This window comes from Corvus cornix, chromosome 8, assembly GCF_000738735.6.
Source record: "Corvus cornix cornix isolate S_Up_H32 chromosome 8, ASM73873v5, whole genome shotgun sequence".
In the NCBI taxonomy this organism is placed as follows: domain Eukaryota; kingdom Metazoa; phylum Chordata; class Aves; order Passeriformes; family Corvidae; genus Corvus; species Corvus cornix.
The window spans coordinates 20,991,272-21,015,611 of NC_046338.1; the positions used below are offsets into that span (position 1 = coordinate 20,991,272).

The window sequence follows — 24,340 nt, forward strand, 5'->3', positions numbered from 1 at the left end:
TGCTCTAGTGAATATACACATTACTTAGTGTAGGTTGTACGGGTATTTGTTAGACCATCTGCTCTACGAAGATTACTTGTTTAGGAAGAAATAAAATATAATTGAAGATAGCTTTTGTCTACCTATGTTTTGCATTACATTTGATGAAAGTTATTTAACTATTGCTACTACTTAGGAATCCTCTTTAGCAATCTCAAAAGTCTCCCACAGAGGAAGCAGGAATAACCCCAGGAAAACTATTAAAGCTGACAGTGGCTTGTCGCAGGCAACCATTAATGAATACCTTGGGGGATTTGGTATCCTTCTGCTGATTGTCTTGCCGTCATTCATAGTCAGTATCCCACAGATTTTGCAGAATGTCTGTCTGTGTAGCTGCACATCTAGGCAAGCAAACAGCATCTTTTAAGTTGGTGGAAATTACAAGTGAGAAATAAATTATAAGATCTTGTTTCTGATGGTGAATACTTAAACAAGGACTCTGTCTTTACAAAGCTAGGTAAGGTTTGGGATTTGGTTTTGTTAGTTTCCCTTTTAACTTCCCAGAACAGGAGTTGTGCATTTTTGTGCATGAAAATAGTTTTGTATAAGCTTCTTGTCAACCAGAATAGCTTGGTACAGTGCCTTTGGCTATCTCCACTAACACAGTCTGACAGTATTCAGAGTAAAACATAAAACCTACAGTCACTATGATGTAACATGTCATACCTTCCCTCACACTGCTGTACTTCCCAGGGGTAGCATATTCTACAGTTCCACTTTCAGGAAAGAGTAAAATTATCAGATGAAGAAAATTAAAAATATAAAGCTTGCTCACACAGATGTGTAAATACAGAGGAAATAAAATACTGCCAGCAGAAAAAACAGAATTCTTCATACCTGAATTTAAATTGTAGAGCTTGCAACAGCAATACCTGCAGTGCAGACCAGAGCAAGCATTTGCAGGTGCTATGTTTACATCTGTCAGAAAGGAAATAATCTGATTCTGTTGTCCTAAATCCTGCTGCTCTTTGTAAGAATAAAATTGTAATGATGCCTTGGGGGGATATATACAGTAAAATGCATTTTGTTGGGACAGAAGTTGTGTCTAAGTCCAACACACATGTACTACCCTGGGCAGTCTTTTACAACATAAACAACACTTGCACATGCAAGTAGCTGTTTTTGTATGTAAGTGACCTTCTAACAGATAAGCATGACTACAACAGCACAGGCATAATTTAGCTCTTTGTTCACTATTTAGGGTGCATTTTCGGGTTGTCCTTAAGCCAGTCAATCTAGCTGCATTGCTTCACTTCATTCCCAGCTGTTGCATCCTTTCTGGCAGTACCAGTATTTATCTGGCCAAGCAGTGCATCAGAACAGAGACTTGAATCGGTGAAAAACTTTAGACTGGGGAAAAAAGTACTTGTTTTCCAGACACATGCAGCTCACCAATACATCAGCATAATTTCTAGGCACAAAGGTGGGATCTCCCAGATTTGTAGGAAATTGGTGCTTAGAAAGAAGCAGCCAGCTCAGAGACCATCAGCTCACCAGCAGAATTGCAGGGACGAGCAAACAGGGAGAGGGCTCAGCGAGCAGCACATTGCTACATGTCAGGCTAACGCTCACTTGAGGCAGGACTGAGCCCATGGCAAACGTGCAATCCCCAAGGAAAGAGATCCACTGGAAGTTGCTGGACCAGAAATGTAGCACAGCAGGATTTCTTAAATTGTTTTCCAATTTTTTCAAGCCCCACCCCCCCCCCCCCCCCCAACCCAGAAGAATTATATCTGTGCTGTTTTAAAGAGTAGCCTTATTTTAATTTAGTGCAAATTTACTTCTAGTGACTGGAAGCCCATGGTCTGTTTTGCTGTGCTGAGGGAGAGAGCAGCAGGTGAATGGCTGGGAGCCCTTTGGGCCTGTCTGCATACACATGCACCCACCCTTAGCAGCGTGGCCTCAAACCCACCCCTTTGAAACTACATGATACTGCTTTGTAACCATAATTTGAGCTTCACTGAATCTGAAAATTCCCAACTTATTAAACGCTAGTTACAAAGCATATTACTTACCATGTTGTTCCATCAGCCAAGCCTAACACAAAACTTGAGCTATTGTATGAACTACACATAGAAGTGCTGAAGTTGTTTTTACATCATTCTAGAGGGATGTTAGCATTTCAGACTTCTACTACCTAGTTTGAACTGGCATAGAAGCCAATAATATAGGGGTTAAGTGGATGGGTTTTTTTGTTTTTAAATTCTTCGTATTATTTGCTTTATAGTAACTCTGTAATAATGCAGACTTTTCTTATTACTCTATACTTAAATACAGTAGAAGTAGACACAAAAGCTTTGCTTGTTTAGAATAGCTTGTTTTGCACTTCACATTTTTGTATGTGCTTGGTAAAACATTTTTCAAGTTTAATGCAGCAGTTCTTCTCTAAGTATTTGGACACTGTAGAATAGCTGTGTACCATAACAAAAAGCTATGACAGTCTGCTTTGGTGGACACTCAGTTAATAAAGTGATGTTAACAAGCTGCATAGCATTTTAGAAAGTTTCTGGATTGAAAAATACCATGGCTAAGAGAAAAAAAGAATTAGGAGCTTTGTACATCCTTCACAATAAGTAAATAATGCATTCAGCATTATCATTAAGCTACTTAAGCGGCAATTCAATGATGGAGAGTTTTAATCCAGATCTGTTATGGACAGAAGACTTTTAAACCGCAGTATAAATCCATCCTGTTACATCCAACATCTTACCATAATAAGATATAACTAACCAATAACAGCTTGGTAAAAAAAAGTTTTCACTGTAATTCCTTTGGAACCGTATACACAAAAATCATGGTTCTGTCCTTTAATGGTGAGATCCAGAGCCACGTAGTTTTCATTACAACACTGTACATTTATTTTCCATTAACTTCAGGGGGTTTGTGTTTCTATACTGCTCACTTCTAACCTCACATGGCATTTGGCACATGCATGACTTTTTTAGGGCTGTGATGAATGCTCTACCTAAAGAATAGTCCAAGTAAGATGCATTTACTGAAATGAGCACAGGATGGGATTGCACTGAACACTGTTGTAAGTCATCAGTTAAATACCACATCAGTATTCTGCTCACTTCATTTGATTTACACAAAAATCAGGTAGAAATTTGTGTCCTGTACTTGGAGGTACTCAACAGCCAGGACTTGCAGCAGCAATACTTTGCACAAGTTTCCATGGTTACTACTCCAGAGCTGCCACCAGGAGGACAAGGAAACCCTTACCACAGAAGTGGGGCCACAGGGGCAGAAGATGGAGCTTTCTTGGGAACCAGTTTGAAACCTAAGAACAACCTTTTGCAGAAGCCACAGCCATTACAACCCACCTGCCTCCAGCATTATTACAAGGCCCATTTCTTCACTTTGCCTGTGGGCAATAAAAACACAGAACTAGTTGCATTTACACACTCAATTGTGCTGTGTACCAGAAAAGGTCCTCCTGCCACTCTCACACACTGAGAGGAGCACCAGCCCAGCGCAGCTCACAGCAGCCACTGTGCCCTGCATGGGAGGGTCAGGAGTCCACTCAGATTGCAGTGTTCCACTTTCCTCACACCAGGAGTCTTCCAGGAATTTTTGCTAACACAGAACTTCCATGCTCCCATGATTTGGTATCTCATGACCTGATGCCATACTCAGCTAGTATAAAGAGCTCCACTCTACATACCTGTCCCTAGGGCCAGCGGGAAGCTTGGCATTTCTGCTACGGCCATCCCCTCACTCCCCGTATATCCCTCAGCAAGTGCCAGGGAATAGCAAGGGAAGATGTGCCATCAGAGACACACCTCAGCACCACCCCGCAAGGCCAGAGTACAGCTGGGGGATATTGACATCCCACCAGGAGTCCCAGGTACAAGTGAGCAAATCAGGGTCATCAAGGGAGCCCCCTCACAAGGCAAGAAGAATCCAGGACTACAACACAAGCCTAGGGTAGAGAACAGACCAGGTAGAGACCTCAGCCTGAGTTTAAATAGGGTCTGGCCTGGGGCTCAGGTGGGGTTGTTCAGGGGCATCAACCCCTGCTCCCAGGTGGGGCTGGCCAGAGACATTAAGGCCTGCAGGGGTCTTCCATGCTATCAAAACCTGTTTCTCAGACTTTTTGGTATGCACAGATTTCTGGTTTGGACCTAAACTCTGAACACAATCATTTATAACTACAAAGGAACAAAAAAAACCAACAAAAAAATGTTTAGTGTTCCAGCACTCTGATTCTTCCTGTCCCCCACAGGATGATTTAATTTCTCGGATTTTGATGCTCTCATTCCTTCCATGATCACTGGGATCTTAAATCCAGGTATGCATCTGGTGTAAAAGAAACTCAGGTTTTCTCAGAACATTTGCCGTATTGTTCAGCCAGAGCTCAGCACAATGGGGTTCCAGCATCAGGCATGTCATGACACTGCAAAAACTATAAATAGGAAAGTGATTATGTTGCCAGATACCTGCTGATGCAAGAGGAAAACACCAATATTGAGCTTCTGAAATAACAAAACCACACTGGGGTCAGTGCCAGTAGATCCGCCATAAGGTTATGCCAGAATGATCAAGTGACCGAAGTTACATCAGCAAGGTTGCCAAGTCAGAGATAGTTTTAGTAACAGAAAGATACCAGTGAGGAAAAGAAGGATTTTCACTCCCCCAGAAGTGGGTAGAAATACTTCAGAGAAAACAAAACTCAATTTGCCACATAAAGTAAATTGAAAATAATTTTCAAAAAGTAACTAAAGTTTCTAAAAAGAGAGAATGTTCTGCTAGGAATTGAATGCCTTTGGCAAATGCACCAGTGCATTTGTTGCTGCAAATAATAAAATGTTTTCCTATGCAACATTTTCAATCCATAGTATTGAAAAGAGGCAGTAATCTGAGAACTACTCTGCATGCCAGGAATACCTTCACATGATCTACCAAAAGGCTTTGCAAGAAACAGTACAGTATAATCAGGGATTACAGAGTTCATCATGCAAAAGCATTTCTCTCTAATTCTGCATCTATATGTAAATTTGGTATAGGATTCCATACCTCGTGGGGGTGTTGTCATGAAGAATAATTAGCTAGGTTTGTGTGCCACACGGCAAAGATTTTTAGAAACTTAAATATATTTTTTAAATCTGAATTACAAGGGCCTTCTTGCACCAAGTTTGTTGCAGGATCAGGACCATAATCTGCAATGCACTTTCAAGCTTAAAAGTGCACAAAGTTGTTAAGCATTATTGTCTATTTTTGGCCAGTCATATCCTCCCTGGTTTAATCTTTTTAAGTCTCCCCAGAAGGTATTGATTTAAACATGCTTTTATTTTCTTTTTTGCTCATTTTGAAGAATGTACATGGTTCAGCCTGCAGCTCAGAGTTCAAAGTGCTAGTCTGGGCAACCAGATGCCTCTCGCTTGGGAGCTCTTGAAAGACTATCAAATCTTCCACTCAGATTTTAGCACTTTTTCTTTCTTAACTTAAATCACTTCAACTTAAAATGCCGTCACAGCAGTGATGAAAGGCTATTGATGGTAAAATGTTCTTGTCTACAGCCATTCCTGTCATCATCACAACAATAATTCTGCTGACATTGACCAAGATGCTTTCAAACCAGCTAATGGATGTAGTGGCTTTGATAACATCAATTGTCATGCAACAGTTCCTGGGCCTTCCAAATCTTCCACCTCACTGACTGTTTGCCCTTAGCAGGACAACACCTAATAAGTAGTATCTCACAATTAATGGTTTCATAATCTGGCTCTGTCATGGTAAATAAGTAATTCCTGGTTAGAAACCACATGTAAAATATAAGCATTAGGGCAGTTGCTGCCAGTAGCTATTACTGTCTAGTTAATCATCTGCAATGTACAGCATGGCACCAATTGTAATGATCTCTTGAAAAGGAAAACAGAAATACTCTAGTCCAAAAGTGTGACTTGAAGGCAGTAATTTGCCACACAGCCACATTCCAAACATGAGTGAGGCTGTATTTATTTCTTGTCTTGGGCATCTGAGCTAATTACCTTATGGCAGTGGTATAAAATTCAGTTGTAGTGACTCACTTCTTAAAAATTTATTTTGGTTCTTCTTAAAATCTTGGCCAGATTGACCTCAGCAGCCTTCACCAGTTTGAAAATGCAAGTTATAATCCTCTGGAGGGATTTAGCCAGGTGTCCATTACAGCGTGTAATCTGTGATACAGCTTCCAATATTCACACTACAGAAGAGTTAAGCCCCTCTGCCTTTGTTCCTGAGTGAAAAAGTCCATGAAGTCTTAATGTAGACAGGGAATACATTGAAACAAGCAACATCTTCAATCAAACCCTAAGCCTGTGTGGAGGCCACTGAGGAGCTGTACAGGGGAGAGACCAGAGGCTTCACCTGAGCAGCAGCAGCAGCACTCACACTTCAACCCTTGAACAGCAGCTGCAGCACTGCTGCTGCTCCTCTGCTGACATTCAAAGGTCACACTACTGCTGGACCTCTGTTTTTGACCTAAATCCTCAGCCTAGGGTCACTGTGCTATTCCTGGAGCTGCTTTTGGTAGGACACATTGCTGCCCAGGAGGAGCAAGGGCAGCCCGGCATCCTGTCCCAGCCAGGGACACTTGCGGAGCACCTCTGACACCACTCTAAAAGTTTGAGCTGGCTGGCACAAAGAGACATTGCTGTGTGCTAAAACAAACTCAATCCAGCTAATTGAGGGGAAACCCTACTGGGACCAGCCAGCCCTACTCAGGAGCTTCTCAGGTAACTCTGCTTTTTCCAGCCAGGGCTGAATGCGATCAAGTCGTGATACAGCCACATGCCCTCGCTGTGCCTGCAAATTGGGTACCTCCTCCTAAAGCCAACACTTAGACTATGGCAGTAGTTTCAGTATTATTTTCAATTCCATGAACAGCCAAAATGAAAATAAATAGCAGCTTAATTTGCCTGCCTGCAAGGAGCTATTTAATATCAATCTCCCATTACTGTACAGGAAAATAGCGGGTTTCTTTTAGATGGTCATGGTTGTGGTGTTGGGAAAGACTCGGCTACCTTTATGCTAATTGGCAGTAAAGTGTTTAGAAGTATTTATCAGTATTTAATTATTTAGAACTCTCCTAATGGCTTAAATATAATTTTGAAAAGTTATAACTATTTTCCACTTAGCCCTACTGAAGAGCTGCTCCTTGGAAGGCTTAAATGAAGATCTATTTATGGCTGCCTGCTAGTCACAAAATTACTTAGAGATGCTAATGTTCTGGTCCTTCAGATGGCCCCAATACAGACTGAGCTTAGTTTGCACAAATTGGGCAAAGTTTGTCTTTGTTGTATTCATTTTACTGAGACAAAAGTCTTAAAAGAGGATTATCGTAGAGATCAAGACACTAAAATATGTAACTAATCCCAGTTAAATTAATTGTTTTCATAATAGCATGTACTGAGGGACATTTGTGTAGAGTAAGACCCTTTTAGACTGTTTTGGTAATGTAAGTATGACTTACCATGCAAATTACATTTAAGATTAATTAGAAGCAGTTGAAAGCCAAGTTGCTGGTAGAGAAAATGGGAACCTGATTCCAAGCCTCTGAAGCAATAACTATGTTAAATATTTCAAAATTACATCAGCAATTGCCATGTCAGTAGACAGAGGGGAATTTACATAAACTTGTAATTTCTCTCCTCCTCCTGTTAGAATTCAGGACATTTGTTTTATTGGCTTATAATCAGCTTAGATTTTTTTTCTCCTAATTTTCTTTTTCAAGCACTTCAACTCCACACAGGTTATTTTGGTGTCATCAAATCATTCACCTTTTAAAAGAGAATTCTGTATCATAAAATTAAAAAAATAATTCTGTTTATTGGGGAGAATATACGTGAAGCTTTTATTAGGATTCTCATTTGCAGTGATGTCCTTACCCAAGTGTGGCAGGTTGTGGCACCACTGTTACCACTGGTAAGAGTTTCAGGTGCAGGACAGGAGAGCACAGTGATTCTGACCTATTTCTCACAATACTCTGCCATTAACTGGGTCTCGTCTTTCTCTGAAAAGCTTTGTGCACAGAGTTGTAGATTGCATTTCAGTTGCAAGCTAGGGCTACCAGCTCCCAATGCCTTACTGTATTCACATTAGCTTGTGGGGTGTTTTTAGAGCCCCTCTCCCAGTTATTCTGATTGTGTTGGCACCTCAGCTTTGGCTAAAAAGCAAAAGATAAAAGGCAAAGGGAGTAAAATAAACCAACTAATATACAGCAAGAAACACTACATCCCATACAAACCTGGGTTACCTGCTGGAAGTCATAAAACATGCTTCCTCCAGCATGCAGGGACTAACGGATCAGAGCGGCTTTAGTGTTTAGCACGAAGAATCACAACAGACTCAGTGGTTGCTTGTGGAGCAGGGAACTAAAGCCATCCCTCAGCAGTGCTTAGTGCGCCTCTCTGGCTACACGGGAACATTTATTTGCTGGGTTTTGGTACCTGTGACTTCCCAGTGTAGTTGCTTTTGCCAAAGCAAAGGCAGAAGCATAAAGCAGATAGGTTAGAGGTACACAGATAGAAGTGACCAGGTCTTTTCTGGGCAACCTCAGAAGGTGTGATTTATGCAATCTGAGCATCTTCTGATAAACTGATGTTTACATGTAGCCAAAGGGTCTGGAACCTTACAAATGTCACAATATGTATATTTTCCCTGAGGAAAATAGGCCTGTGTGTTAGCAGATTCTGGCATTTGTATCTGATATATTAAATGGATCTCAAATATTTAAAAATTCTGTGTTTTCTCTCTTCTGCTTGAAACTTACTTTTAATTGTCACTGTTTTATTCAAAAGGAAGGCATAGAAATAGCAACCATGAGCTTGAAATCAGAGCTGTAACAGACTTATTATAGACAATATTTTGCAGAGTACTTTCAGTTACAGCTGCATGCTTTGAAGCTGTCAGTGTAACAAGCAGCATGCTGGTTCTCAAATAACCCTTTTTGTTGTCTTGTAGGTTTTTTTCCTAACTTCCAGTCCCAGTGAATCGTTGTCAGTTTTAGCATTCAGCTGTATTAAAAAGAAAGAGAGAGAAAGAAAATAGTATTTCCCAGCCCAGGTGAGAGGAAGTTGCCAGTGGGGAGGTCAAAGTGAGTGCTGAAGTTCTTTTACTTGTGTTTTGTGGGAGTATGTCAAGGAGCAGAGCAGTGGCCAAGGTGGAAACTTACGTTTGAAACCCGTTTTCCACACTGGATAGCATTGAGTCACTTCATTGCCCTCAGGCTTTGAGATGAAGAGAATTATAACTGCAATTATAAGAAAAGAAAAGGTTGATCATCATACCAGGGCTTGTTCTCTTTTCAGGGTAGGTGCAGGGAACACTGATTAATGACAAAGCTACATTTATGACCTCATCGAGCTCTGCTATGTATAGGCATGTGCGTATTTTTCCCCAGCAGTGCTGACTGTAAGGGAATAGAGGCTTCTTCCACAGTCTGTACGTCAGGCAGAGGGAAGGATACAGAGCAGCAGTTGCTCTCTGGAACAAACACAGAATGAACAAGTAGCAAAATACTTATGTACTGTTGAAAGGTGAAATTAGATATACATGATTCAGTGCAGCCTACAGGGTCTGATATCTTGGCAACTGCTGCAAGATATCCCCAATCTGCAGACAAAACAGCCTTTGTGAAGAAGCAGAAGATTGTAGTGTGAAAGTTAATGCATCAAAAGGCCAGAAAGAGAATAATTCACTTTCACCTTGCTGCAGTGGACAAGCGGCAGTAAAAGCTGTGCACTATTGGCAAGCTTTTTTTTGTTGCTGTTTTTAACTCAACCCTCAGTTCAGAGCTCCTGCCACCTCGGCAGTGTTCCAGCTGGAACCACTGACATCTCCCACCTAATCAAGTGCTGGATTATCTTGTCCTGATAAATTGAACCTGGTGCCTCATGAAAAGTCTTTTCTGAAGTACTTTGGTACGCTGTGATAAGATGGCAGATACCTGAATCAAGCCCCAGACCTGACAGAGCACTGTTTTTCTAATGGCTTTTGGTTGCAAGTGTAAGTGTTTTAAGGCAAGGCAGTGTTGAGCTGGGAGCACAAGTTAAGCATGATAAATTTCCCACCTGGGTGAAAGGAAACTTGAAAGTGTACTGAATACTGGCCATACTGAGTACACACAGACTGCACTGCTAACAAAATACACTTGCCTTAAAAATTAGTTCTTTTTTGGGCAGAGCTCTGAGGAACATGCTTGTTTCAAAAAGAAATTCTCTTTGGCTGCTATCTTTCTAAGAAGATTTGGAGTTACTGAGCTGTTAGAGACTTGCATACTGTTCTCAGTCTTCTGTGACTCAATCCCTGGTCCGAGTTGTTCAGGGTAAACAAGTCTTTTTTTCTTTTTTAAACCTATACTAAGAAAAATGTTTATATTACAGAAGCAAGGGTGCTCTCTATGTTGTATTTGTACATTTACTTTAACAGGTAAAACAGCCAGGATTAATCTCATTAAGATAAAGTTATTACTTGCAAGCATTTGTTTTTTCTTTCTTGGCTTCCCTCCTGGAGAAAAGCAGTTCTCAGTCAAGAAACATCTTACATGTCACACTCACCTCTGTGGTGCCCCTTGTAACACTGCTTTGCTCTTTTCCAGGGGAATCCCTACATGTGCAATAATGAATGTGATGCGAGTACCCAAGAACTGGCTCATCCTCCAGAACTGATGTTCGATCTGGAAGGAAGACATCCCTCCACGTTTTGGCAGTCCACAACTTGGAAGGACTATCCGAAGCCTCTTCATGTTAATATTACACTCTCCTGGAACAAAACCATTGAGCTTACAGATAACATAGTTATCACCTTTGAATCTGGCCGTCCAGACCAAATGATCCTGGAGAAATCACTCGACTATGGACGAACATGGCAGCCCTACCAATATTATGCCACAGACTGCTTAGATGCTTTTCACATGGATCCTAAATCAGTGAGGGATTTATCACAGCACACAGTCCTAGAAATCATTTGCACAGAGGAATACTCTACCGGGTACATGACAAATAGTAAAATAATCCACTTTGAAATCAAAGATAGATTTGCTTTTTTTGCTGGACCTCGGCTTCATAACATGGCTTCTCTTTATGGCCAGCTTGACACCACCAAGAAGTTAAGAGATTTCTTTACCATCACAGATCTGAGGATAAGACTGCTTAGGCCAGCAACTGGTGAAATATATGTAGATGAGCAACACCTGGCACGCTACTTTTATGCAATTTCAGACATAAGGGTATATGGAAGGTAAGAGAATATATAACTTTAGAAACAGGCATATGTGTTTGATTTGAGAAATTATTCAGAACTGTTTATTTCTTCAAACAAGAGGACATTTTCTGCCAATGTTCATTGGAAATCTGCCTCAGCTGAAGGCCACTGCTGCCCCATCAGAAGTTCCTGACTCAGTGGCACAAGGTCTAAGTGTTCGCTGGCACTCGCCTTGGATTTTGAGCCCTGGGTCTCCCAGGCAGGAGGGCACTGGCTCAGGAATTCACCTGAGCAGTGGGACACTTTCCTTTCTGATGTAGTTGGAGTCTGATCCAGTGGCAGTTAACTAAAAACAGAGATTCTGTTTTATCATTTCACTTTTCCAGGCTTCTAATGGAAGCTCTGATTGATACAGCAGCCCTTGCACAAACACTTCCCACTAGGTCTGGCTGTGAACAAGGAAAGCAGCAGAGATTAGAGTCCATTCCTTGTACTTTAATTAGCTCTGAAATGCAGAGAAGCTGAATGAAAATGGAAAAAACAAGTAGTGTTTTAGATAGACTGATTTGAATATAACAAAGATGATTATTCAGCTGGGTTCAAGATAAATGGTTCCCTCTAGGGCAATTGGTGGCTGGTATCAGGTGCTGTAGTCCCAAAAATAATAACTGCAGTGACATGCCTATCGGGAAATTTTCTTCCCAACTCAAACTAGCAATTGACTGATGCCCTCAAGCAGGAGGGTGCTCCCTTTGTATGGGTCTTGGATGCCAATTTGTTTAGAAGAAATAAGTGGGATCACCTCTATTAGCAATTCACTCACCAGTCTGATAAACCTCTTCTTCCTCCTCTGTTTCTTCTATAAAGAGTTTTAGACTTCCTTTATAAAACACTTTTTTCTTTTTCTTAAGAGAATCTAAGTATCAAAACAAACAGAAAAGCAAATCTATCTTGGAAGGACAGGGACCTTCTTTGCAGACTCAGAATGGAGTGAAAAAAATAGTGACAGTGATTATATAAAACAGTGCTGACTATATTTTTATTATTCCTGTAGTGTAAATTAAAATCATCAAAATACATTTCTTAGAACTGGAGATTTAATATGCAGTTACAGTCTTCTGTGTCCACACCAACTATATATCCATACATACAGAATAAGTAGTCCAACATTTGAAAATCTAAAATAAATGTTGCTGTTTTAAGAATTCTTCTTGCAATGCTCATTAGTTACATTGTAAATTATTTTTCAGAAGTCACTTGGGAGGGCTAAGTGGATCATGAACAGCTTAAGATACTGTTTCAAATAGTTTGGTAAAATTAGCCTCAGTACAAAAAAATAACACCTTTTTAATGTGTATATTTTCTCCACTGGGCTCCACATAGGTTAGCTCTACTGAGGCATCATATCAAAGTTCAGGATTTGTAGGTCTGTAGGCTTTAAGGAAAGCCTGTTCCCCATCTAAAAACCCATTTGGAGCTTAGTCTGACTTCAATTAGATTATCATTACTTTATCAAAGAAAGCATCTGAAGGATTAAAAAAGAGTGCATTGCATGCAAATTAGAAACAGAAGCCTTCTGAGCACATCTGGGGCTCACCAATCTTGTGAAAAATTATCTATAGAAATGAAGCGTGACTGTACAGAGAACTTATCTGATGCTGATGCTTGTTGTCTAAATGCTGCAGTAATTGGACACATGCTTTAAAAGAAGTATCCGATGTGTAATAGTACCTCACTAGATTAGATTCATGTGAATTCTTATCACTTTTCTGCTAATGAGAAGAACAGCTCTTTTGGGATTTGGTGCCATTTGCTTCAGTATCTAGTGAGCTTTCCTTGTTAAAGTCTTTAGGGCTTGCTTGCTGCTGAGTAGCTCTGGTGCTGCAACACACAGCCCCTGGTTGTTTACTTGCACCAATTGTAACTTGCTATAAGCCCACTGTTACCTAGTTTGAAGTATTTTTTGTCTCTTCCAGAAACCTTATGGCCTCTCCCCACCAATCAACATTCCCAGCATGTGCCCTGGCATGCCCCGAGCATGGGAACTAGTGGAGGGAAGCAAGGGTTACCAGGGCAGTTGTGCCACTGTTTCCAGCTCAGCTGAGCTTTCCAGCTCTTGCTTCTTAATTTAGGAAGTTAACTGGAAATTGTTATAAAATTATTTTGTTTTGCTACCAAGATTCATGTTCTGGGCTTTGAGACCCAGCTATTTATATAAATTCAGTAAAACTAGACTAGATTACTCCATGAAGACAGGATACAAAGGGAGGCTACCAAGGAGCTTGACATGCAGTAGATGAGGGATGCTAGCAGACACACTTTAAAGCTAGTTCTTTTTCTGAAAAACATAACCTGTAGGTTAAATATAGTTAAAATCACCAAAGCTCATAATAGCATATTTCTAAAGGCAGCATAAAATGGAATTTGTTTCACACTGTGTTTTAAGCATCAATGACAGTGAAAAGCATCTATCTTAAAGCCACTATGTTAAATATACAGGATACTGGGGTGGTTAATACTTCACAGTGAATTATAGGCAGGAGATTTGCCCACTTAATATAGGGTTTGCTTTGTCATTGCTTTGCATTTTGGTGTGAAATAAGCCTGATGTATGTTGCATTGGAAATGAAAACCTGTGTACTCTCAAAGAATGTCTTTCCTCCTCTATTACCACCTGTTTATTCTTCTTCAATTTACCACTTCCATTGTGTATTTATTAAGGTGATGAAAAAAAGGAAACATGGCTGTTAGCAATTTCAGCAACCCCATTGTGCTCACATTATTCAAGAAACCTAATAATCCCCATGAACTAATTCTGACTTACTGATGGTCTGCTTCACTAAATCAGGGTGATTTTTTCTAGTGAATAATGGACGATGCGGTGTGCCAGTACCTTAATTAAAGAGAGCCTCTCTTATTCTTGATCTTATTTTAATTTACAGGGTAATACTACAATAATATCACTAATGGAAGGTACATTAAAGGGCATAAAGTAGCATTAACTGTATTAAATTATGGCACTTGTGTTAATTAACTGCTGAAGCAAGATGGTCCTAACAGCTAGAAAGGTCGACTAATGCATAAATAAAGTCTTCTGGGATGGGAAGCTAAGAAAGAGCAGACATTTTCCCCTCGTCTGGCCTTGCTGCAGAGGATTAGAGGGTGTCCTGTGCCATAACCTCAGGAAGGTTTCTCTCACTGTGCTGTCTGCAGAGGTGGCCTGAGCTGTCTGCAGGCTCTGCCTCTCTTCAATTCCACATGAAGGACAGTCCTGGCAGTAAGCAGTGAGGTACAGCTCCCAGTTTTAAACTTTTTTTTTGTAGAAGAAGTTCACTAAAATGCTGATAATAATTCCTTTGAAGTCAAGCTAAAGGTTCCTAGCAGATTTTGGATCAGACTGCTGAAGGTTTAACCATGTTAAAGTTTTTTTGTTCTGTTATATTGCCAGTGACATGTACATTTATACACTGTAAATTAACTGTAATTCAGAATGCTTGTAAAAAAACATGGCCCCAGTGGGTAACAGAATGACTGGCTGGGTAAAACAAAGGCTCTTATTGCTTTTGAATGATTAGGTTTTGATCTAAGAGCCACCAGTTTCTTTCTGACACCAGAATATCCAGTCTCTGCACAATGTTATTAAGCCCTTTGGAATTCATTTTATACTCTTCTCGCCTTGAAGCTTCTGTATTTAAGCCCCAGGGTTTTCTGACCATGTCTCCGCTGCGGTTGCAGTTCCAGCTGCAATAGAAACCTCTAACTCACAGAACGCAAATGAAAAGTAACCTCAGTTTTAACACTTCCTTGCTCTCACATTATCTCTTCTAAATTTAAATCCATTTCAGCATCTGAATAAATTACTCTGAAGGAAAATATATTTGCTACTTAGGCAGTTGGGGCTTTTTTTGTCATCTTAGTCAGCCTGCCCCTCCTGCCAGCTGTGAGCCTGACCTGCTCCTGAGGCTGTGGTGGATTTGGGGTGGGTGAGGGCTCTTGCCCTGAGTGGGAGCTCACACTGCAGCTTCAGGCAGGCAGTTCCACCAGGGAGGCTGGGCTGTACTGGGTCCCCTCCTCTGGCTTATTCTGCAGATGCAGTCTATGGATGGATGAATTGGAGTAAATCTCTTATGTTACTCTGTCCTACACTTAGGAACACTATATAATAATGTCCCTGTGTAACTTACCCAAAAGCAGAACTTTGCCCTAGGGAAGTTATAATATATAGAAATGCTGTAGTTTTATTTATAATAGAGAATGTTTTCATTGATGTTCAGCTCAGAACCAGACCATCAATATTAAGATACATAGGCTTCAAGCTTTTAAGGAGACAGCTGAATGCCATTCTTGGCTCTAGTATTTATTTACCATACTTGAATACTCTTTGTTTTACAGAAGCACTTGCATAAGCAGCTTTTCTCCTTTGAGATTTTCACTAGTATTTGCAGGGAATCTAGCATTTCTCTGATTAAATTATAAACTCATTAGAGAACAGGAAAGAAAAAGTAACATATGTATTTAAGAGCATGTCAATTTATCTGTAACTCCCAAGTGCAATTTGCTTCTTTAATATATCTACTGTAATATGTCACTAAAGAAAATGGTCCTTCATTTTCTGTAAGCAAATCTAGGATCATCAAGAATCGAAATAATTAAACGGTCACGGTGTTTATTCACACATGAGCAGTCTCCAGGGCTTTACTCAGTACAGGTGTCCTGGGTGGGTTTTACTCCTGCCTGCATTCAGATAATACTGATTTCCACCCTCCATCCTGGTGACACAACTCCTGGTGACATCAGCTCAGTGCAGCCACAGTCACAGTGGCTGGAAGGGGAGCAGAGCAGTGGAGTCTGAATGCTGTCTAGGGCTCTCATTCTGCTATATGCTTTTGAAATCAGTGAGTTTAAATCACCATGTTTCACTCACCACCTTTGCTCATTAGCATCTGGTCATCTTTTCTTGGGCCATTTTGCAAGCCATGAAGTATTTCCATACCTATCTCCCCCAGCTGTCTTTTAAGGAAGCTCAGTATCGTGCAGGATCAGGGTGTTTGAGGAGAGGCACCAAGCCTTTTTGTAGTATAATTCATTTTGCCACTGAATATTAGAGGACTAGAGATAAAAATCCTGATGAAAGAAATGAGGATTTTTCTCTCTGTATTGCTTTGTATGCTGAAAAGCAATCCAAAGAGCCTTTCTGAATAAATTCAGTGACTCCAAAAGCTTGCAGAAACTATCTTTCCTTTAAGCTTTTCATTTGAAAAGAGTGCAAATTTAATGCAAACACTGAAATAAGCTTAAGGATCTCCTGTATCACATACACAAAATGATTCCTGGCACAGGGATGTCCTTTTGGCTGAAGTTAAAGATGGAGTGGTACAACATATTATCACATTAAAAGTTTAAAAATTTCCAACTATTTCACAAGTAATAGGAACTACCAACTTTTAAGTGTGGGTTGGTTTGGGTTTTTTTTAAGTTTACATTCTGCTCCTTGCCATGGGTACCAGTGTGGTGGTATTTCCTGCCATTAGTTTTGTTCATGTCAGTATCTGATTGCATCTGCTTAGGAGCTGATTTTTCCTGGACATTTCTCATCATGTGAAGTGCCTCAGAAGGTAGTAGCTGAACCCAAAATATCTACATACTTTATCTTGACATAGGTGATGTTTCTCTCTCTGTTAATTTTTTTGCTTGGTAGCTGTAATAAATAACCCATCATTCAGCTGTGATCTAGGGAAATATTTGAAATTAAGAGGGTTAACTCTGCTGCCTTTCCTCTCATTTCCCTTTAGAACGGTGCCATATTATGCTCTCTCTCACTCCCTATATGTACAAAAAGTTAAGTATTGAAACAAGAAACAAGTCCTGATACTAGTTTCAGATGCCATCCTGTAAATCAGGAGTACTTTGAGTGAAGTTACCCTTATTAACCCATTGAGTTTCAAATGCATGTAGGAGGAATGAGGGAAAACAAGTGATGGAAAGGGAGGACAGAAGGAACAAGAGAAAAAAAAGAAGGGAGGACAGAAGTAAGATGACTATCCCAGCTTCTGTTTAAAAAATGAGAAAAAACCCACACCTCTCAGTATGTTCATCCTGTCTCATGTCTGTATGATAGAGCTGATGAAAAGCAGCCAGTTGTGTTAAATCCAGTGATAGAGTCACACCTATTCGGAAACTAGAAAGTGAATTAGTAAAGGTCAAGGTCTAATAGTATCATTATGTGGGGCCTGTGAGACCCTTCCTATCATTCCCTCTGGAGTCCAGCTCTGGGACTGATGTGCCTCAGCAGTACTAGTGACCCATGCACAAAGGGAATCATCACAGTCCCTACTTGATCACAGCAGGCTGTAGGGAAAAATCCTCAGTACAACACAGGTGAAGCGTATTGTTAACTGGGCTGAACTACAGGGTAAGTTTTCAACACTGCTGTAATTCTTTTCCCATAGATTATCATCTTGTTCATGGAAAAGTAAGGAAAGAGCTACAACAAAAGGCAATGCTGTGATTTTAGAAGGCAGCAATACCATCAGGGAAAAGGAGACAAGGAGTTACACTGCAGGTCGTATTCCCAAGAGAAATTCTGGCTGCTGACACATTCAGGAAAGCATAATGCTGCCTGCAGCCATTTCCAGGAGAACGGGCTGTGTCCCGGGAGGTTTGTGGGATATGGTAGAAATGAAAGGATGCTGAATAGCAAGAGGTGTCCTAATCACATTAGGAGGGAGCAGGAACTTGCTACTTGACATACTACCACTCCTGAATGAGACCACCTGTAATTTTTGCAGCATACAGAGTCCTTGGAGCCTTAGAGTCAGTCTGTCAACAGCACCTGGTTGCTCACACAACAGTTCATCCAGACTTTTATGCTGGAAATGCTGCTGTACTCTGGAGTAAACCAGCTGTACTTCACTGACAATTATTTTGACATTTCCGGGGTGATGGCCACCATTTTAAAATATGCACAAAAGTAAACAAAACCATTTCAGGATAAGGCAGATAATCCATAGCTTCATACTGTAGGTTACATCTAATCAGGCCTTGGGACGTACCACGGATAGTGCGATACATGGTACATACACCTGCCCATATTCTAGTTGTGGAGGGCAGGTTTCCAAAGTTATGCTCTTCCTCTGAACCCTTGAGCCTATCTTCTGGCTTTTATGTTTGTGTAAATGTCAATAGTGTCTGCTTCTTCCTTGCAAACTCCCTTGAAGACCTTGTGATTCTTTTCATTTTCTCCCTTAAATCCATTTCTGTCTTTATGGTAGCTCTGAGTGTCTTTCCTCTCTGCCAAGCAGCATTCCCACTTCCACCCTCTCCAGATGTGTGTTGTCCTGTAATATGAGCCAATATCTTATATATTAAGATTTATAAAGTACTTTGAAGTACACTTCAGAAGGATTGGTAGAGAAAGCACAATGGATTGTTATAACCTGTCCTCTGTGCACCATCATTCATAAAACAAGCATGTAAGGGAGTGCTGGTGGAAATGTTAATGATACCAGTACTGTCCCAATGGTAAAGTGGCATGGTGGCTCACATTTAACTGCCACCAGCATTTCTGTTACACCACACATTAAACCTATTAATAACCAAGAAGATAAAATTTTATTACAATAAGGAAATATACATTGAGATATGCATCTTCACACTCAACTAATTAGTTACCATCGACTGTTTTCACTTTGCTCAGTGACATGTGGTATATAAATCATTACAATATGTTAAATGCAAATGGTTGGTAATAGGGTAACCATCTGCTCACTGTTGGAAAGTTAGCAGAGGAATATAGTAAGCTGTACTTCTAGTAATGATGCTAAACTCACATCCCTGAAATACCAAATATCTAAAAACAGCTGCCTCCACTAATGCTAACATTGCTAATATGTCTCTTACCCTTTTCATTTTCAGAAGTAAACCACATATTGTAAGAGGTAATTTTGTTCTTCAGCTTGAACTTGATTTCAAGGCTAGAGTCTGTAACAGCAACATGAACCACTGTATTGCAGAGGCTGATCTTTTCCTTAAACGGTGTTGAGTGCTTTTGAACAGCCAATAAATAATCAGGCTGTGCACTTTTCTCAGGACATCTTTTCATCCACAAATATAATTAAACCCTCTTCCTCCCCTAACCCTGGCTGCCAGGCCTGTTTTCAGGGATGACATTATTTTGTAAGTGATAGATAGGTGGCACATTGCTGTCTGGTAACGTATTACACTAGCGACCATCAAAGGATGCCTCCATCTAATAACCTCCCATGCCCTATGAGCATTAAAGATCACCACTGCAAAGAGGGATCAATTATTTTGCCACAGACATGTATTATCAGGGGCTGTCACATACCTTCATAATGAGCTTTCCTGGATACCCAAGCGACAAAGTAATGCGTTGGAAAATTAGTAGTGGGACAAGAATGAAGGACTGCCTGCCAAAGTTGAGGCTATGCCTTCAAGCCAGAGCAGCTCCTTCACCCCTTACCCAGTCAGTCATCTGCTGGTCAGGGTCACTATCACAGTGCTGGCTCCCCCATCAGTAATATATTGCACTATCACCTATCACAGAGATTAATATGTTCCTGTATTGAATTCCCAAGATGTGGCTCTCAGCATTAAAGAAGCTAAGGAATTAATTTGGCTTCCACTGCCTGAATGGAAAAGAAGTTTGTGATTTCATCAAAGTCAGACACTAGTGCTGCTGTGGCTTGCTCAGGCCACGTTGGGAGCGAGGATTGGTGTTTGTTCAGGAGGTTACATCTGGCATGGCAGTGTCTGATTTAAGACTGTGCTTCCAGGGAAGCACCTGCAGAGGAAGAGGCTGCAGGAGAGCTCATTAGCCTGGCAGTTTCTCAGACCCAGAATGAATTAGAGGATAAGATGTGTGGTCTACAGCATCTCAAAAGCTGTGGCTTTGTGTAAGTGTGCTGTCCTGCAAAGCTTTCTAAGTTTACAAAAATTTTACAAGGAGACGTTTTGTGCTAACACATTTTCCTTTGTTGCCCTGAAAGAAAAGCACCAGCTGAAAGCTGCACGTTTGGTGACTCCATTTTGATTCACAGTGAACACTTGCCTGTTTCAAAATGGGGTGTCTGCACTTTAAAGTTATCTGGAGCATTCATAGACAGAGACGTTGTGATGAGCAGCACTTTATAATTCCTCAAAGGCATGGTGCCAGAGCTGGGAATTTGATAAGCTGAGGTCCTGAATTGGATTCCAGCAATGGTCACAAGTCTTAGGAAGCACTCATTTGAAATTGCAAGCAGAGGGAAAACAGGATTCTTTCTCTTTAATTACATTAGTTTTATTGAACTGAAGCATTGCTTCAGTTCCCAGAACACTTTATATATATTTTAATGTGAGTTACCAGATACAGAATGGTTGCAGTACCGTTTATTGTTTCTGACTTTTATATGTGGTAAAACAGATTTTACTTATTTTCCCCTTTAACTCTCTTGTGCATTAAGGACCTTTAGAAGTTGGGATGGTGTTTACTGAAGTTGTCATAACCAAAGTAATTTAACTTCTTTGATCTGGTAATGGTTCTATAGTGCCTTTGTTTAGGCCTATTCAGAAAAGCCAATCCAAAGCACATGAACATGCACTGGAGTCCAGGAAACTGGCAGCCTTTTGTGCAGGAGAGGAAATGTGAAATGCATTCCCTCAGTTGCTGATCTTTTTAATTTGCCTTAGATTTTTCTCATATTTCTTGAACTGTGGGCTGTTTCTTCCCTTAGGTATAACTAGAGCTGTTGAATTTGCCACGTAAGCACAACAGTGAATTGACTTGAAAAAGTTTTTTTTTTTAAAAAATTACCATTTCTGTCCCCCAGTTAGAGCACAGCAGGTCCCACAACCTTCTGCTCCTTTGGGGGAGTGGAGACGGCAGGAACGGGGAGCAGCAGTGGCGGGTGGGACAGGGGACAGAGCTGCAGAATGACAAGGCATCTGTTTTGTCAGTGACCCACTTCAGGAAATCCTCCTTCCCTCCTCCCACACCCTGCATACCTCCAGCTGCTCGTTTCTCACTGTCTTTGTTTCTCTTTCTGTGATGTGATCATCACTCCTTCAGTTGTAGCGCATGGGGATCACTGCCCATGTGGCTCAAAGAAGGAATGGAAACCTTCAGGAGGAGCATCTCACTTTACAACAATAAAGTAATCCTATTATACTTTGTCAATGCAGAAAATTGCTTATCATTTAACAAGCTTCATTAAGGATCCTGTGTTTATGGAACCATGCCTTCCTTCCTTTGAATGCCCCTGAAATAATTCTTCCAGCAGGACAGCAAAACAGCAAGGAGCCAGTTACATTTTTAATCACTTGTGTCCCATAGGAATTGCAATCTGCCAGCAAGGGCAGCTCCTTCCCCTCTGCAACACAGGAGAAGATTAAAAGATGGGAAGCTGTGGTTTGGGAATGGTGGGTTAAAGTTAGTAATGATCTAAAGATGAAACAATCTGAGTGTCATTAACTGCTAATATTCTGCTACAGAAAATGTTTAACCTAATCCAGAAGCTAGATGGGAAGGGAGTTGGGGTGGGGGTAAATAAAGGGCTTCATCCTCCTTTTCCATTTGTTTTATTCCTGAATGGTGAAGGGGTAGTTGAAAAAGAGTTGGATGAAATTAAAAGTAAAATGAGAAATAGTATTTCATTTCCCCTCTAGTGTACAGGTCTTGAAAGAAGGAACCCTTACATATCCAAAACAGTTTGCATCATTTTAGCTGCTCATCATGTAGATCAGTTAGACACTGCAGGAGTAACCTGCAATGTGGTCATTTTTTCCAACAGTAATCCTTCCAGGTGGGTGACAGCAACAGCCTCCGTTCTGACATGTACAAATATCTCATGCTTAGACTTGATGCCTTAAAATATAGATCCAAACTTTTGGTTTTTGAAGATACTGAATCCCTATATTGAGTGAGCAGATTCTGAAATATCTCATCTTTCCAACAGCTACTTTGGAGACTAATGCTGACTTTGTGGTCTATATGTTGGTTTGTTTGTTTGTCTGTTAGTGCTTCATAAAATATAGATGCTTTAAATAGGAGAGATACGAGACAGCGATACCACGGGAATGACAAAGGGTTATGTGCTCTGATTCCAAAGGATATACTTTCGATGTTGTTCACTGGTTTCCTCACTGCACAGTCCTACCCAGGGTTTGACTAACAAATGCACAAGAAGTGTGTGGCTGACATTCAGCTGGCTTGTGAATTGTGGAGAGGAGATACATATGCTCTAAAGGCTTCATCCAAAGAGCATTACTTGATGCATCACTCGATGCATCACTCACAGATTTTTAGAGACTTTTGGCATTTAAAATTAAATTATGTAACAGTGGTTTAGTGCTGACTCTTGGAAAAAATAGGAGATTTTGTTAATTTTGACTGTGTTTTATTATACCAGGGCTTTTGAAAAATCTCTTGCACATATTAGGCCCACAAAAAAAGGCCTTACTGCCACTGAAAAAGATTCAGCAATTTAAAATGGGCTGAGTGTATGTTGTAACAAGAGAGAGACCTTTTGGAGAGTTGTTCAAATATTGCTGCAATGCAAACAGTTAATACAACATAACGTCCAGTCTCAGTGTCCTGTATGCAGGAGCTTCCCCCTAATTCCAAACACATAAAATGTGGACTTGTTATATCTTCATAAACTTAGCACATTTTTTTAAAAAAGCAGGTTTGAAAATTCAGCTGCTGTAACTACATTAGCCAAGCAAGAAAGAGAAAGAATTGCCCTGAGGTGTGAGGGAGAGCAGGGCACTTGTCCAGCCACAGGAGCAAGGGCTGGTAAGTCTGAGAGGGGGCAGCTGTTTTGTCACGGGTGTTCTCAGAGTTCCCATTCTGCAGTGCTTGCATCTCGAGAGAAACCTGTTACAGACTAAGACTTATCTTCCTTATTTTAGAGTTCTTTATCTTCACAGGTATGTCAGCATCTGAAAACTCAGAGAACATTATGAAGGAATAAAACTGAGACAAAATAAAGGAGTGATTTGCATAGGGAAAAAAAAAAGATTAATAAAAAAACAAACAAGCTACATTCAACTTCTGTTAGAAGCAGCTTGAACAGATGCCAGAAGCTTGTCCCCTTTGTGATATGATTATATGGCCACTAAGTCATTTGATTCAGTCAATCTGCTATATATCATGATAAATCTGTGTAGACCAGAAAATCTACAAGTGCTGCCCTTTTTCTCTCCTGATGTTTTTTGCCCAGCTTGCAAGCAGAGAACTGCTTTAACAAGATTTGGGGACACTTCTGAGTCCTGTGTAATGCTCCCCCCTCCTGGCTTGTGTAGGTCAACAGGAGGAAATGCTGAGCAGGCATGAGAATAGATGAGGAGCGAAAATGAACAGCAGTGGTGGGGAAAGGAGGTCACAACTGCTGTGGGCACCATCCTAAATCCCAGTGAGCTGTCTCCCTCCTTCTCCTCTGCAGCTCTCACTGTCTGAGAAAGAGAACACAGCTATAAAACACCTCAGACGCAAACAATAACTCCTTCATCCCCAGAACTATTACTTACAAAAATGTTTTCTAGTGAAGTGGCATTATATTTTTGGTTTTGGGTTTTTTATTTGCATAATTCAGGGAGTTTCTGATAATTATGCCCAAATTCATTAAAGATAAAGCTCTGTGTCATGCAAGCATTTTTATAAGGATTCTCTCAGGACACTGTGTCTTTTCCTACTCATCAGGTCTTCAAGACAAATACCTCTTCTTATTTTCAGTGGATGGCAACACTCTGTCAGTGTGCAAACAAAACTCAATTCATTTTGAACAGCACTCTTATGCCCTGAAGAATGCTTTAGTGCAGGGAAGCTCTTGTTCACCATCTGACTGTCTGTGCCCCAAAATGGATCCTGTCCCATCTTGCTAGATCTATTCCTTGTAATAAGCTGGTGCTTGAGAAATAGATACTGCTAGACCTCCCTATATTAAGGACTTTCGGGGTTTTTTTCAAACATAAGCTCTTTCTTTACCTTCATCTATTAGTTCTCTATTATTTTTCATAGTGCTATTTATATTATATATATATATATGCATGCATTTTACTTCTAGATTAGCTTATTCTTTGAGAAACAGAAACAGCTTGTATATTTTCCAGTGGATTT

General features: G+C 40.5%; 1 protein-coding gene across 1 annotated transcript in view; it reads left to right on the forward strand.

The window, feature by feature from the left end:
• Window positions 1-24,340, forward strand: part of NTNG1 (netrin G1) — a 150,784-nt gene that overhangs the window by 54,494 nt on the left and 71,950 nt on the right. The window contains 1 exon segment of the mRNA XM_039555673.1: window positions 10,619-11,259. Coding sequence (XP_039411607.1) covers window positions 10,619-11,259 — 641 coding nt within the window.